The sequence below is a fragment of the Mercenaria mercenaria genome, chromosome 12 (genome assembly GCF_021730395.1).
Source record: "Mercenaria mercenaria strain notata chromosome 12, MADL_Memer_1, whole genome shotgun sequence".
In the NCBI taxonomy this organism is placed as follows: Eukaryota; Metazoa; Mollusca; class Bivalvia; order Venerida; family Veneridae; genus Mercenaria; species Mercenaria mercenaria.
The window spans coordinates 62,239,215-62,256,847 of NC_069372.1; the positions used below are offsets into that span (position 1 = coordinate 62,239,215).

At 34.9% G+C, this 17,633-nt stretch overlaps 1 protein-coding gene across 15 annotated transcripts in view; it reads left to right on the forward strand.

Moving 5' to 3' along the window:
- LOC123534096 (RIMS-binding protein 2-like) overlaps nucleotides 1–17,633 on the forward strand; it is a 218,840-nt gene that overhangs the window by 170,458 nt on the left and 30,749 nt on the right. For 13 of the 15 annotated variants that reach the window (XM_045316150.2, XM_045316153.2, XM_045316152.2 and 10 more), the window contains 7 exons: nucleotides 1,294–1,747; nucleotides 3,883–3,990; nucleotides 6,468–6,617; nucleotides 11,955–12,190; nucleotides 13,115–13,190; nucleotides 13,630–13,770; nucleotides 15,526–15,639. In XM_045316150.2, coding sequence (XP_045172085.2) covers nucleotides 1,294–1,747; nucleotides 3,883–3,990; nucleotides 6,468–6,617; nucleotides 11,955–12,190; nucleotides 13,115–13,190; nucleotides 13,630–13,770; nucleotides 15,526–15,639 — 1,279 coding nt within the window. The remainder of the gene's footprint in view (nucleotides 1–1,293; nucleotides 1,748–3,882; nucleotides 3,991–6,467; nucleotides 6,618–11,954; nucleotides 12,191–13,114; nucleotides 13,191–13,629; nucleotides 13,771–15,525; nucleotides 15,640–17,633) is intronic. The other 2 variants (XM_045316151.2, XM_045316154.2) reach the window with 2 other exon arrangements.

Below are 17,633 nucleotides of genomic sequence, written 5' to 3' on the forward strand. Positions count from 1 at the left end.
GAGCTATTGCACTCACCTTCTGTCAGTCTATGTCCCAATTTGTTTAAGCATTTATATCCCCTGGTGGTGAAGACCAAGGAGGCAAAATTACAGTGTTTGAACAGTCTGTCTGTCTGTCCATCAGTCTGTTCATCACACTTTTTTGTGTATTCAACTCTTCGTACAATTTCCATCAAATTGAAAAGTAACTTGTTGAACACCACCAACATGATGTGGACATGTGCATATATTTGGGATTTTCTTTTGCATTTGTTATTTTTGGAGTTATGGCCCATTTTTGGACTCGGAAATTATACAACTACATCAGAACATTGTACTCAGCTGTTTCTTTAGTTTCCATCAACTGACATGAGACTAAATTGCAGACATGCACATTATACTCAGGGCTTGCTTTTCAGGTTATTAGTTTGGAGTTATGGCCCTTTTTGGACTCGGAAATATTACACCTATATCAGAATATTGTGTACTCAACCCCCACAGTTTCCATGCAGTTGAAATGAAACTTGGTATACATCATCAACATGATGTGGATATGCACATATTATTTGAGCATTTATGTCACTCTGATTTTTTTTCTGGAGTTGACTCTAAATATTAATCTGTATTAGAACATTCTATATGTAAGCTTAAGTATCCCAGTAACTACTTGAGGAAATGGATTGAAATTTCACACACTTGTTCACTACGACAAATTGACATGCAGTGCAAAGGTGTTATAACTCTTGTTTTACACTTTAACCTTTTACCTGTTTTGGTAAAGTTTTTGCCGGTATTGTAGTAAATGTTTATAGAAATGGATAATGAAACTTCATACATTAGTTCCCTTTGCTGATCTGACATTTTGTGTGTAGGTTCCATAACTCTTAAAGCATTTTAACAAAACTATGTCCCTTCTCTACTTATTGATTTTTGGTCTGTTTTTCTGGTGGAAACTGTCTGAAGCCAGAATTTGACATGCAATGCACGGGTCCCATAACTGTTTGTTACAAAGTTATGCAGCATTTTAGATTAATAGATTTTATGGCTTGAACTGTTGTCTTACCTTAGTGGCATCATTTAATGGAAAAGCACTATGACTCGAAAGGATTACCCCTTTATCTATGTTGTCATTACTTTATCTTTTTTAGTGACATGGCTTTTGTATAGTCAAGCGTTGCTGTTCTCCAACAGCTCTTTTGGTTTAGCGCATGACTAAATGAAACAGTGAAATGGCCCAATTCGGAACTAAAAGATAGTGAAATAGTTGAAATTTTAAAGGATGTAGTTAATGTTGTAATTATGTTTTATATACAGGTTCAGGAGAGTGCGAGAGAAAAATATGAGACTGCAATAAAATCATTACAAGATAAAATACACGGCCTTGAACACCAGTGTCAACAGCATGCCTCAAAACAGCAGGAGTTAACGGATGAACTTACACTACTTCGCACACAAGCTGCACAAAAATCACAAAACATTCGTAATACTGAAATTCAGACTAGTAAAAGTTTAGAATTTGCTCCGTCCTCAACCTCATCACCCAATCAATCACCGCGTCACAGTCCAGTAATTCAAGGGAGTTACCGAAAGTCACCTGCCATAGCTCCGCACACGCCAGTAAATAATTCACGGAAATCGCCCAGCATTTCAAAATCACCCGCATCCAGCATTAAATCACCAGGAATCAAAGTGCCATCTCCATCTTTGGGAACGCCGTCTGCTGTAAACAGGGGACACAACTCCAGTAAAGGAAATTCACCCGCTCAAGGTCAGTTGTTTCTTCACTACTGTTTTAAAGCTTGCTATAATACTTAATGAATTTGTATATTTTTAGCTCAACTATTCGAAGAATAGTCTAGCTATTCTACTCACCCTGGCGTCGGCGTCACACCTTGGTTAAGTTTTTGCATGCAAGTACATACAGCTATCATTTAAAGGCATATAGCTTTGAAACTTATTTATTCTTTTTCTAGGTCAATTACCAACCTCACTGGGTCAAGTTCCATAACTCTAACATGTATTTTGAGCAAATTATACCCCCTTTGGACTTTAGAAAAATTCTGGTTTAAAGTTGGGTGCAAGTACATTACAGCTATTACTAAAAAGGGATATAGATTTGAAACTTATTTTTTCTTTTTTAGATCAATTACCTACCTCACTGGGTCAAGTCCAATAACTCTGACTGTATTTTGGCCAAATTTTTGCCCCCTTTTGGGCTCAGAAAATCCTGGTTAAAGTTTTACATGCAAGTAACTATCTCCAAAACTACTACTATATTAAATTGAAACTTCACATGTGTCTTCCCGGGGTTTTAAAAAATAGTTGATAGCACCAAGTCCCCTAACTCTGCATGTGTTTTTGGCAAATTATGCCCCTTTTTGGGCTTAGAAAATCCCGGTTAAAGTTTTTCGTGCAAGTACATACAGCTATTACCAAAAGCTATAGCTTTGAACTTATTTATTCTTTTTCTAGGTCAATTACCAACCTCACTGGGTCAAGTTCCATAACTCTTAACATGTATTTTGAGAAAATTTTGCCCCCTTTTGGACTTAGAAAATTCTGGTTAAAGTTTTACATGCAAGTTACTATCCCCAAACTTAATGCAGATAATGAATTGAAACTTAACATGTTTCTTCGGGGTTATAAAACTAGTTGATAACATCAAGTCCCATAACTCTGATATGTATTTTGGTCAAATTATGTCCCCTTTCGAACTTAAAACTCTTTTGATATTTAACATTTTGGGTAATAATTTCCTGCTTCTGTGACAAAATTTCGAATAGGTGAGCTTGGCTGTCTTATGGACAGCTCTTGTTAAATCTGATAGACATTTAAATCAATCATTTTCAGTAAAATTGTTTTATTCTCAAACTTCCTTGTTAACAGTATTCAAAAAGTACATATAAAAATAAGGGGGTACAATAGTTTTGCTTTAAAGGCGTCTGCTTGGGCGAAATTTTTCCCAGTTATAGAATTTCTTCAGACTGAATATTGAAAGACAGTCATCTAAGAAACAAAGATATGCAATAAAAGTCATAGGACACTTGTATTGAAAGAGTTATCTGCCTTTGAAAACAGCATTTTCCCAAAAATTCTTACTTGATTGTCCTTCAATATTCAAAGTTTGAAGAATTCTATTATTTGGAAAAATTTCGCCCATCTCGTATACAGAGAGTCTAGCGTTAAGTCTAGATATTTTGATATTGTTTAGAGGTTATATATTCAGGAAAAACACTTTTTACGAGGAGAAAACAATTTCTGTTCAGACAGTGTTGGCAATAAAAAACTTCTAAGGTGCAATCTTGTTGATTAGCTATTGACTGGACTGTGTAGAAGAAATTGCTAGAAAAAGAACCTATTTCTCTTACAAAGAAAGAAAAAGGGGAAAGTTCTGCCATATTAAACACTCAAAGTCTGTCTGGACTTCACCAAAAGTGCTGAGTTTGGATACAGAACAAACTGCTTCTCTGCTATTTATTAGGAACTTCAATATTTAAGGCAGTATTTGGTAACATTAGCTAATAGAGCAAATGCAGTGGTCCAGTATGGGGTTGTGAGTTTGAGCACTCATTCCTTCAACTCAGACTAATAGCATTCGGATATGACCCCGTGTCTGTGTGCTTTACAACAGTTACTGGCATGCTAAAGAAAACAGAGAAGCTTCTGGAATTGGAGCATCTCCTTTGTCTTGCACCCTCATCCAACTAAAATTACTAAAAGTGTTTGTGGATTACCAGTGTGTACTATAAATAGGCTTGAATACACGCAGACATATAAAGAAAATCAGTCTATATCTGTGGTCTACATCAATAAAGTCAGCAATGCATACTGGAATGTTCTTGGTGTCATTTGGTTTGATAGTTTACTTCATTATGAATTACCTGTTTGTGTTTTGTGTTACAGAAGTGATCCAACGACATCAAGCTACGCCCCCGGTACATTCCACACCGAAACGAGTAAATGGCTTAAGTGAGCAAACAGAGTCGACAAAGTCGGGAGGCACTGATACAGGTTTGAATATGTTTGAGAACTCTGAATTTCTGTCAGTTCACTTTTTCATGCATTTTTTTTTTTCCAAACCACATATTGAAATGACTGAGCTTGCTAGGTCAAAGGTCATGGCCACATGGTCGTGACCTTGTGCTGAAAATCCATTTCCGATTAATGACCGTAGTCTAAGTATGGTTTGGCTAACAGTCGTACAATTTCATAGGATGATTCCCTGCAGTCAGTAGATGACTCCTATTGTTTTAGGATCAGTAGGTCAAAGGTCAAGGTCACAATGACTTTCAGACTGAAAATGGTTTATGCTCAATAACTAAAAAATGCCTTATCCTACAGTTGTCAAATTTTAAAGAATGATTGCTTGTGGTCAGTAGTTTACCCCTTTTGTTACGGGTCAGTAAGTAATTGGTCAAGGTCATGGTGACAAAGTTTATACTGAAAATAGTTCCTGCTCAATAATTGAATAAGGCTATGACTTACAGTTGTCACCTTTCAAAGGAAAATTGCATGTGGTCAGTAGATGACCCTTATTTATTTTAGGTCAAGGTCATGATGACTAAGTTGATAAGTTTCCTATTAAAAAACCCTGAGGAATGCTTTGGCCTACAGTCTTCAAATCTTGTTAGATTAGTGCTTATGGTCAATAGAATGATCTTTTCATTTTTCAGTCAGTAGATCAAAAGACAAGGTAGCAGTGCCCTTGAGACTAAAAACCATATCTGCTCAATAACTAAAAGCTGTGGTTTACAGCCTTTAAATTACATAGGAAAATTGTCTGTGGTCAGTAGATGAGCCCTGTTGTTTTGGGATCAGTAGGTCAAAGGTCTTTGTCACAGTGACCTTGATACTGAAATGAATGATGTACAAAGTCATGTTTAAAAGGAGCTCTTGATAGCCCGTAAATTTCTAATTTAGGTCAGAGTCAGACAAATTTTCAGCACTTTGATTAACCTACCAAAAGAAGCATTGTATATCTGAATCAGCAGCTGAATTGAAATTGATGTAATATTTCTTTGGCTATTTTAAGTAGAAATATAATATAAGAAAATGAGGCCACGAAACACTCCCTAGAGAAACTTTACATCTAACCGATGACTAAATGTGACGTCAATAAAGTTTGTGAAAGTACTTGGCAGGAAATCTTTGGGATCAATTTACTGCTAACATCTAGGAGCGCTTAATTTGTATTTTATATCTGAAATATGCCAGGTGCTTTGTCTGCCAAGCGTTATATATTACAACATAATACCTTCTTATTGCAGCATTTATATTGATTAATACTGAAGTTATTGCTCCAAGCTTCTTTTATGGTTTTATTTATTGTTCTTTTTTCAGTTATGCTTAATGTAACCTTATATCTCCTGGAACTTGTATTTTTGTTCGATTATTACTCAGTCCTTTCTCTGTCTATGGTTACATTCTGTGTTCATTATGCATGAAAATTAATGCTTTTTTGGTGTTATTTATAAATTTCAATGTCATATTTTAATAAAACTGACTGCATGAATAATCTTATGTTTGGTAAAACAAAAATGTTCAATGTTTGATAATCACCGTGTGAATTAATAATTTGTACTTCGATACCAGAATGACCTACCAATTTTAGATATCAGTATAGAAGCAAACAGAAGTTTGAATTGCAAACTTAAATGATAAGATGATATTTTCATAAATATGGTATATATATTTTCTTAAAAGTGAGACAATTTTAAAATTTTACGAGCATGTAATGCATGAAAAATGAGAAAATATGAAAATTTTCTCACTTTGACATTAGATACATTCCATATTCATGAAAAAAAACAATAAACTTAATTTTTTTTTATTTCATACTTATTTACATTGAATTACACATTTTGCAACAAATTTTAATGAGGGAAATGGATACATTTAAATGAAAATTACATCTGATGGCTTTTGAAGTTACACAGAATCTGATGCACACCACATGCAGTTGTATTAAATTTTATTATTTGCATCATTTTGTTATGAAATTTTCATTAAGTAATATTATTTATAGTCAAGAAATATGTTATCAGAACAAGTGTGACGACAACTTTCATCCCATTTTTTCCATGAAAATTAAGATCTACAAATTGGCAAAGCTATTTCTTACACATTGTGACTGATGTTGGTTGCATTTTTTTCTCTCCCAAATTCAAAGGACTTTCGACACCTCCATATATTGTCAGCTTAAAGCAACCAAAATTTCACTTTGTCTTTTTTATAGGCATTTGATATCAGTAAACAATATTTGGATCATTCTGCTATATGTGACTGTTATTTACTTTCATTTAAGATGACTACAATATAAGTGGGCAGTTTACTGCCACTAATAACGCAAAAACAAAGAAATGTTTTGAAATTCTCTGGTAAATAAATTTTATGAGACAGGTGACTGGTTTCAATAAAAAAAAAAATGAACAGTCGCTAACTGACCCAAAAAAACTAGCTTCTTACTGATCCAGAGTTGACTGGTTTAGGTTTTGCAGATGATGATGATGTGACACAGTCTAACAATCTATCTCCAGACCCTGACAAGGCAGATTTTGAGGACCCAGAATTATTAGCTATAGCTGAAAAATTGAAAGAACTTGAAAACCAGTCTGACTCAGACGACAGTAGTAAATCAGGTGACTGGCGCATGAGTGTTGTGGTAGTGGATTTAGTTGTAGTTCTAATTTTAGAAACTATTTGTTTTGTTTCTTTTGTTTGGTTAAACACTCACATCTGATATTGGAGCTGGGAAAATTGCTTGCTCTGCATGTATTTTAGAATAGTTTTTTGTTTCTTTTCTAATTAATTCTCCTCTGCAGCCTTTTCTCTCTTTTTTCCCATTATTTCATGGTTAGAGAAGGAGAAATGTCTTGCTTTGGCTGTTGTTTAGTTCATATGTAATTGCAGCCCTTACTTATATGAAGAAACCTTTCCTATTCTTTCTCTTCTATGGTTATACACGGATTTTGCGAAATCATTAATATTCATGGAAGACTGTTTTCACGGATTTTGTGGTGGCATCCATCCGCAAAATTTAATGCCAACAAACAAATAAAATTCCCGTTTATTTTATGCTGCTCATCTGAAATACATAAATTCAAGTCACATCAAAATGGCCGCTTTTTTGTCAAAATTACAAAGAGATTTTGTCCATGAAATTAAATGAGTTTATAGTTTCTATAGTTACTTTAAAAATTTCTTGTTTTGCCTGAAGAACAATTATTTTCTTCCAGCTGTACTCCATGTATCTTCTCAACCTCATTTTTGGAAATAAGGTTAAATAGTTCTGTTGTGCAAAGTTAGGCCAATGTTATTGATTCTTGGGTTATTGTGACGTGCTGAGTTCAGCAGTATTCTTACAGTCTTCATTTCTGACTGACCACAAAGTTGGACGATCTGGCATGTGAGCCCAGTAGGTAGAGCAAAGGACCATGAATCATGTGGTTATGAGTTTGAGCCCCTGACTTGGCATTTATTGTCTGTGGTCATACATCCTCCACCTCTCGTTTACACTCAGGGAACACGTTGGTAATGGTGCAGAAAAAAAAACACTGTTTAGGTTAACCAATTGCCTTTGCTCAATTAAAATACTGTTGGAAATTTTTATTCTGACAATGAGGATATATATGGTCATTTAACAATTTAAGAACCAGAACCAAATTGTAGGTGGTGGACCCACAATGGCCAGTGATTTCCATGTGATAAGATACTCTGTGTGTGCGATTTAGACCTTTTCCGATTGTTGTGAAAAGCCATTTGCTTGTATGTGCAATAGCCACAGGATGCTGAAATAGTATATAGATTTGAATGGAAATTGTTGATTGTCATTATGGTACCACCACCTTAAGTAGGATTAGAAGTTAACCTTTACCCTGCTGAATTTCTAAATTGGACTGGTCAATCATTCATTTTCAGCAATACCATTTATTATAGAAAAAAGGGGTGTCCACTGAAAATTTACTGACTGAATAGCGAACAGTGCAGATCTTGGTCTGCACTGTTTGCAAATTAAGGCAGAATCGCTTGCCGCCAGCAGGGTAATGGTTAATGCTGTTGCAGACTGATTTGTCTTGCAGTAGATAATCCGTGTCACTACTGTCCTTTGTTTTATGCTTTCCGTGGAAATGGATTTGTTTTTTAGCTCACCTGTCACAAAGTGACAAGGTGAGCTTTTGTGATCGCGCGGCGTCCGTCGTCCGTCCGTCCGTCCGTGCGTCCGTAAACTTTTGCTTGTGACCACTCTAGAGGTCACATTTTTCATGGGATCTTTATGAAAGTTGGTCAGAATGTTCACCTTGATGATATCTAGGTCAAGTTCGAAACTGGGTCACGTGCCATCAAAAACTAGGTCAGTAGGTCTAAAAATAGAAAAACCTTGTGACCTCTCTAGAGGCCATATATTTCACAAGATCTTCATGAAAATTGGTCAGAATGTTCACCTTGATGATATCTAGGTCAAGTTCGAAACTGGGTCACGTGGGTCAAAAACTAGTCAGTAGGTCTAAAAATGAGAAAAACCTTGTGACCTCTCTAGAGGCCATATTTTTCATGAGATCTTCATGAATATTGTTTAGAATGTTCATCTTGATGATATCTAGGTCAAGTTCGAAACGGGTCAGGTGGGTCAAAAACTAGGTCATTAGTCTAAAAATAGAAAAACCTTTTGACCTCTCTAGAGGCCATATTTCTCAATGGATCTTAATGAAAATTGGTCAGAATGTTCACCTTGATGATATCTAGGTCAAGTTCGAAACGGGTCACGTGGGGGTAAAAACTAGGTCAGTAGATCTAAAAATAGAAAAACCTTGTGACCTCTCTAGAGCCATATTTTCATGAGATCTTCATGAATGTTGGTCAGAATGTTCACCTTAATGATATCTAGTCAAGTTCAATACTGGGTCATGTTGGATCAAAAACTAGGTCAGTAGGTCTAAAAATAGAAAAACCTTGTGACCTCTCTAGAGGCCATATTTCTCAATGGATCTTCATGAAAATTGGTCAGAATGTTCACCTTGATGATATCTAGGTCAGGTTCGAAAGTGGGTCATGTGCGGTCAAAAACTAGGTCAGTAGGTCTAAAAATAGAAAAACCTTGTGACCTCTCTAGAGGCCTATTTTCAATGGATCTTCAGGAAAATGTCAGAATGTTTACCTTGATGATATCTAGATCAAGTTCGAAACTGGTCACGTGGGTTAAAACTAGGTCAGTAGATCTAAAAATAGAAAACCTTGTGACCTCTCTAGAGGCCATATTTTTCATGAGATCTTCATGAATATTGGTCAGAATGTTCACCTTGATGATATCTAGGTCAGGTTCGAACTGGGTCACGTGGGGTCAAAAACTAGGTCAGTAGGTCTAAAAATAGAAAAACCTTGTGACCTCTCTAGAGGCCATATTTCTCATGGATCTTCAGAAAACTGGTGAGAATATTCAGCTTGATGATATCAGGTCAGGTTCGTAACTGGTCATGTGCGGTCAAAAACTAGTCAGTAGGTCGAAAAATAGAAAAACCTGTGACCTCTCTAGAGGCATATTTTCATGAGATCTTCTTGAAAAATTGGTGAGAATGTTCCACTTGATGATATCTAGGTCAAGTTTAAAAGTGGGTCACGTGCCTTCAAAAACTAGGTCATTAGGTCAAATAATAGAAAAAGCTTGTGACCTCTCTAGAGGCCATATTTTTCAATGGATCTTCATGAAAATTGGTCAGAATTTTTTATCTTGATGATATCTAGGTCACATGTGCTCAAAAACTAGGTCACTATGTCAAATAATAGAAATAACGACGTCATACTCAGTTCAACACTGGGTCTTGTGGGGATAGGTGAGCGATTCAGGACCATCATGGTCCTCTTGTTAACCCCTTCTTTTGTTTTTTTTTACCTTTTATCAATTGTTACAGATCTTATAGTTGCATTTCACAACATGTTGTTTTCATTTTTATTGCATTACAGCATTGAGTTTGATATGCATATAGCAAATAACAGCATGAAAATACTGTTAGAATGCTAGATAAGTCCTGCATTATGGCTCCCAACAATTAAAACTTTGCATAGAGTAGTGATTACAATCAACAATCATTTTTAGCTCATCTGATTTTTTGAAAAAAAATGATGAGTTATTGTCATCACTTGAGCGGTTGTCGGCGTCGGCGTCTGCGTTGGCATTGCCTGGTTAAGTTTTATGTTTAGGTCAGCTTTTCTCCTAAACTATCAAAGCTATTGCTTTGAAACTTGGAAGACTTGTTCACCATCATAAGCTGACCCTGTATAGCAAGAAACATAACTTCATCTTGCTTTTTGCAAGATTTATGGCCCCTTTTGTACTTAGAAAATATCAGATTTCTTGGTTAAGTTTTATGTTTAGGTCAACTTTTCTCCTAAACTATCAAAGCTATTGCTTTGAAACTTGGAATGCTTGTTCACCATCATAAGCAGACCCTGTACATCAAGAAATATAACTCCATCTTGCTTTTTGCAAGAATTATTGCCCCTTTTGGACTTAGAAAATCAGTTTTCTTGGTTAAGTTTTATGTTTAGGTCAGCTTTTATCCTAAACTATCAAAGCTATTGCTTTAAAACTTGCAACACTTGTTCACCATCATAAGCTGACCCTGTACAGCAAGAAACATAACTCCATCCTGCTTTTTGCAAGATTTATGGCCCCTTTTGGACTTAGAAATATCAGATTTCTTGGTTAAGTTTTATGTTTAGGTCAACTTTTTCTCTTAAACTATCAAAGCTATTGCTTTGAAACTTGCAACACTTGTTCACCATCATAAGCTGACCCTGTACAGCAAGCAACATAACTCCATCCTGCTTTTTGCAATAATTATTGCCCCTTTTGGACTAAGAAAATCATTTTCTTGGTTGAGTAATATGTTTAAGGCAACTTTTCTCATAAACTATCAAAGCTATTGCTTTAAAACTTGCAACAGTTTTTTCACAATCATAAGTGGACACTGTACATCAAGAAACATAACTCTATCCTGCTTTTTGCAAGAATGATGGCCCTTTTTAGACTTAGAAAATCATGGGTAGGACAATATTTCTATTATACAAAAAAAATCAGATGAGCGTCAGCACCCGCAAGGCGGTGCTCTTGTTGTTTTACAATATTCTTTATTGGAATAGAGACAAAGCGTATAGACTGATCCCTGCAACCTTACAATTCTATTTGTTTTACTTTTCATTTCCATTCAGGTAGAATTGTTAATGTTGTTCTAGCTTAAAACTTGTAAAAAAAAAAAAAGCTAAAAAGTGAATTTTTTTTGGGCATCAGTGCTGTTAAAAGTTCATGAAATGCAGGGGAATGTCAGAATTGCTTAATCACATGAACCTGTTTCCTTTTAAATTAACCTTTATAGGGCAGTAATACACTTAAGCTTGGCCAAGAAGGTGCATATGCAATAAAGTATGTTTCCAGGGTGTGAGCGTGGGGATTTCTCTGTTAAATTACATTTACTCTGCTGTTAAAACAATTTCTGAAAACGACAAAAACAGTTTTATGCTAGAATATATTTTTCAAAATTTAATAAACTTTAAATGAGAAACAAAATAAAACGAGGCAGCGCATTTTAGGTATTCTCACAGCACGGAAGATAATTCTATTATTTAGCAGTTTTAATCATATGTTTTGCATTTTGTTTTTCACTGTTGCTTTTGGGAAAAGGAAAATTCCTTAACTACATTGCTTACTATGCAAATCTTGGTGGCTTTGTCTTTGGTCAATATGGAGACCAACCTTTATTATGTATAGAATGATAATCAATCTTGGAGGCTCGTTTTCATTCTTTTTGTATTAGGACTACTTTTACCATTTTATATCATCCTTTTTGATTTGAACTTTTTTGTTTTATTCAGATTTTAACCTTTTAGGTTTCACCATTTTAGTTAATTCATACATACATGGCCCCGTGGCGAATATTCATGCATGTAAGCAAATATATTTTATTTTTTATTTTTGTTTCCAGATAAAGGTGAGGATTCTGGGATGGAGAGCAGGGGAGATCACCGAGGAGAGCCTGAGATATCAGAAATCTCCATCGGTGACAGTCGCTTGTCTGTTCTTGCCAAGAAGGGACCAATTCAAGTATACAGTGCTAAATATAGTTATGACCCCTACAAATATTCACCGAATGAGAACCCAGAAGCAGAGCTTCCGCTACAGGCTGGAGACTACGTGCTTATCTATGGAGAGATGGATGAGGTACTGTGTCTGAATATATTCATAAATTTTACAACAGTATTGTAAATTACACCACAAAAAGGTTTGCTGTCAAAGCTCATGTTTATTCATTTTTTTTTACCAAAATATACCAGCTTTACCAGCATAAATATGTCACACATTCTGGGCAACGTCACATGCATAATCATGACATCACAATATATGTTAATATTTGAAAAAAGATTTTATTAGGGTCAGGTACATATCTTTGTTGCTTTGCAGACTGATATTTATATACTTCTTTATAGGATGATGTATATTTTGGAAGAATTTCTGATTACTTATAATTTATATTCATTCATTTAACTTTGAAAATTATAAAATGATTATCCCATTGTTTTAAACTGTGAAAGTTTTGGATATAATACACAGCCATATTTCAATAGTTCACTTAAGAAACATAAAACATCTCTGTGATCAATCCTAACTGTTACTTTAGTTAGAAAATTCATTTTATATATAAAAAAATACCTTTCTCGCATTATGAGGAGAATCTGTCTTTAGATGAATATTACAGTTTGGAAATATTCACCTGGTATTGCAAAGAATATTAACCCTTATCATGCTGGACACAATTGATTCTGCCTTTGTGACCAGTGCAGATCATGATGAGCCTGCACATTCGTGCTGTCTGATCAAGATCTGCACTGTTCGCCATTATGTCAGTATCTTTTTGGTAAGCTCCCCTTTGAACAGTCAGTGGTACTGTCTAAATTGAAAGGTGGACAAGTTCATTATAGAAATTTAGCAGGGTAAGGGTAATACATTGTTTCAAATAAAAGCTGTAGTAATAGATGAAATATGTAAAACATTTCATTTTTTTGTGAGCTGACAAGTAATAATGACTTTGCAGTGTTTTCAAATTTACTTAAAAATATGAGAATTGAAGATGCCATTACATTCTAGGATGGTTTCTTTGAGGGAGAATTGATAGATGGCAGACGTGGATTGGTGCCTTCAAACTTCATTGAGAAAGTTTCAGGTAAGCTTGTCAGAGACGCTTGTACAGGTAATGTCACTAAGACAGCTGAATTTCAGTGACTGCATAAAGTTACTGTTAATTTGTGAATTTGCTATTGTTTATTTTCTATATAAAGATATAATATTGGACCCAGGACAAGTTTTCTCTCGTTTCTAGACTTTAAGACAACTTTTTAAAGGTATATTCATGTTATCATGTTTACCTGTTCAATCTTTGCTGGTGTAGTTTAGGGAGTTAGGGTACAGTAAAAACACTGACTGCTCAGCCACTGTGACTTTAAACCAAAAAGAACACCTTTAATCACATTTTATCGTAAACTTAAACACATAGTCACAAACTTGTCTACAGCAGTGTAAGAGGTCTTTTGAAAATGTACACTAACATGAAAAAATACTATAAAAATTAGGTGTAATATAATTATTATTTTATCATTTACTAGATGAAGATCTGCCAGACTTCCATGCTGCAATGGCGATGGCTGGTCATGAGGAGAATAGTACTGCTGCTAACAGTATAGCTGTACCTGACCTTGACATTGATAGTGGCGATGAACTTGATAAACATGATGACATTGTGGCGGGTAAGTAACCTTTATGTTGAATAAATGACATTGTGCTGGGTAAGTGGCATTTGTTTAGCATAAATGACATTGTGCCATGTAAGTGACCTTTATGCGGAATAAATGACATTGTGCTTGGTAAGTGGCATTTGTATAGCATAAATGACCTTGTGCCATGTAAGTGATCTTTATGCTGAATAATGACATTGTGCTTGGTAAGTGGCATTTGTATAGCATAAATGACCTTGTGCCATGTAAGTGATCTTTATGCTGAATAATGACATTGTGCTGGGTAAGTGTCATTTGTATAGCATAAATGACCTTGTGCCATGTAAGTGATCTTTATGCTGAGTAAATAACATTGTGCTTGGTAAGTGGCCTTTATTTAGCATAAATGAATTCTATGAATAAATAACTTCAGGCTGGGTAAGTGACCTTTGTATAGAATAAATGACCTTGTACTAAGTAAGTGTCCTTTATGTTGAATAAATAGCCTTGTGCTGGGTAAAAGACCTTTATATAAAATAAATGTATATAAAATAAATGGAGTGGACATTATGTTGAGTAAATGACGGTGTGGTGGATAAGTGACTTACATAAACAGAATAAAGTGAAGTTATCTTTTCCTTACTTAGTGATTTTGCATTGACCAGTAACATGTCAAATCTTATTCTAAAAAGGAAACAATTTTTGCTTGCTTGTCCCACTCTGGTAATTGTTTCAGCCTTATTGGAGTTGAATATTCCATGAGTAGTTTTACCAGCCTGCTAGGTAGCTGTCTGTAAGACTGCCAAATATACATTGCAAACTTTCATATTTTATGTTATCTGATTTGCTTTATTAAGGATTGAATTATTGTTTTGTAGTTTCCATTTGAATATGAAATATGTTGGTCATGTTTAAAACATACTAATAAACAGAGCTAGTGTATTTCATACTCATATAAAAACTACACAGTTTTGAAATTAATGTAATTCGGTTATATTTTTCTCTTCATAATTGAATTTTTCAGTAACATTTGTAGTTATAACAGGCATCAGTAATTGTAGCTAGAATGTAAAACAATAAAAATTATAAAAGGATTTAATTATGAGAATGGGAGGTTGGTCTCTTATCAAGAAAAGGTTTATGGCAGTATTATCTGAAACACTCTATTTTAGGACTGTGTAACACCCACCTAGGTAATTTAAAATGAGGTATTCTTCATTAACTGCAACTGATACCTCCAGCTTTTTCTGTGGAATATAAATTTTCTCCAGTGGCACATCATAAACATGCCATGCACCTTAAAGCATCAATATTTCAAATACAGTGTTACCTCTGTTGAACGACACCTCTGGAGAGCAAGCACCTGTCTACACTGGCAGGTATAATGTGTGATAACAATCTAGATAAATTTACCTGTACAAAGAAGCAAGCTATTGTTCAGCCTCCTATACAGTTGTCTCCCCTTACAGTAAAGAGTCCTCTTTGATAAATCATTACCTTTATCATTTAATTTTTAAAATTGTTTCGAGTATTTTTCTGATAGTTAAGGCTAATATGGAATATGAAAAAATAACAAAATAGAAGTGAATATAAGAAAATAGTATTTGAATTTCTCTTGTACAGCCATGTGATTTTCATGGTCATGGTGTTTGTGAGACAGCAGTGATTTATGCAGCGCTAGGGGAGGTAATCATTGCTGGGAGTTTGGCACTTTATGACAGTTTGGTTTTAGATTTCACATTGATGTTTTACTTTAAAGAGGTTTCATTGTATGTTTCTTTGTTGCAGATGAAAGTTCTCAGTTGAAAGCAGAACCTTTAAGTGACCTTGATGATATTATCGAAGAAGATGAAGATATTAACCAATCAAAACACAGAGATATACTCGCAAATGTTCATACTGGTACGATATTTTGTTGATACATTAATCTTGATTTAAAATATTTAGCAGGTATAGTAAAACTTGGTAATTAAGAGTGACTTTGTAATAGCACATAATGACTGGTTTAGGCTCTTGAAAGAGACTCGTTGGATTCATACATTGAATACAGCCTGGCCTCATGGCATGAATGCTAAAATATTATTTTAGTCTTTCATTTTTTCATTTTTTCACACAGATTCTTCCTAATGTATTTTTGCATATAAGTTAGTTTTCCTTGCCTGTATTAATATTATTTTTGCTTTGCAATTTTTGCAGGGAATAAGTATCTATTTTTGATCCTATACTAAATGTGAATATTACGCCAAAATGGGTAACGTCTTTTGACGTCGTACTTTCCTGTGACATCATACTATTTTGTTATTATACTCTGATGAAGTCCAATGGACGAAACATGTTAGTTTTGAAGTAAAAAGTATATTTCTGGAGTTAGTTCTTCGCTTGATCTATTTCTAATAGCACATATGAAATTTCATTTTGTCAATTTGCCTGCTAGTTTGACTTCCCTGGTGTTGGTCCCTCAGTCACATTATAGCTGATCCTGCTGTTACTTTAAAGTACAAGAGATTAATTCGTGCATGGCATACAGTAATACAGCACCGTTTTATGTCGTTAATACAGTGTTGAAAAAAAGGCAGTATAGAGAATATGTGTTGGCACTATGTAAAAATGCTAAAATTGTGTGTGCTTAAGCTTCTGTTAGGAGACTTTGATAGCTTTGATTTTGACTGGCTTTTGCAGACAACAAATACTGCTGTTAACAGAGGACACGTTAAAGTGCATGATGGAACCAGATACCATCATTGAAAATAAAACCCAACATGCATTTTCAAATTTATTTCTGTACCTAATTGATTGATTCTGAACAAATAATTGATTCAATTACATGTGAACACATGATTAACTCTGCAGGAAAATAACTCTAGGGAATTATTCTGTTTCCTGAAAATAAATGGTTTTGTGCAGCTTTTCACAACATTTTTTTTATTATTCTAATTAAGCAGTTTGTTATATTTATGAAGTTTGTAAGACTTGATATTGTCCCAACTTGTCAAATACAAATATTGGCAGTTGACATGAACAAGGTGAAGAATTGTCTGTTAGTTACGTAAAGATGCACAGAAATTAAATGAACACCACTGTGTGAAAACCAGCGTTAGGGCAATGTGACTAGCGCTGATCTAGATCAGCCTGAATATCCATACAGTCTGATCTGGTTCCATACTGCTTGCTTACCAGTTACAAACAAGTGCTGAAATTGATTAACAAACAGAATGGATGTGGAGATAAACAAACTGTGTGGGTATTCACTGATCTGGATCGTTGCTGGTCGCAAAGCCATTTTGCTGGTAACATTTAAACTCAGATATGCACTTATCTTAAATCAACTTTTCTTTTTTAAAAAAAATGGTTTCCTTTTTACATAGTGACAAGGTGAGCTTTTGTGATCACCCTTCGTCCGTCGTCCGTCCGTGCGTCCATCAACAATTTCTTGTCTGCACGATAGTGGTTTCATTTATGATTTTATTTTAACCAAACTTGCACACAACTTGTATCACCATAAGATCTCGGTTCCTTTCTTTAACTGGCCAGAAACCCATTATGGGTTCCAGAGTTATGGCCCCTGAAAGGGCCAAAATCAGCTATTTTGACCTTGTCTGCACAATAGCAGTTTTATATATGATTTTATTTTAACCAAACTTGCACACAACTTGTATCACCATAAGGTCTCGGTTTCTTTCTTGAACTGGCCAGATTCCATTATGGGTTCAAGAGTTATGGCCCCTGAAAGGGCCAGAATTAGCTATTTTGACCTTGTCTGCACAATAGCAGCTTCATTTATGATTTTATTTTAACCAAACTTGCACACAACTTGTATCGCTATAAGATCTCAGTTCCTTTCTTGAACTGGCTAGATTCCATTATGGGTTCCAGAGTTATGGCCCCTGAAAGGGCCA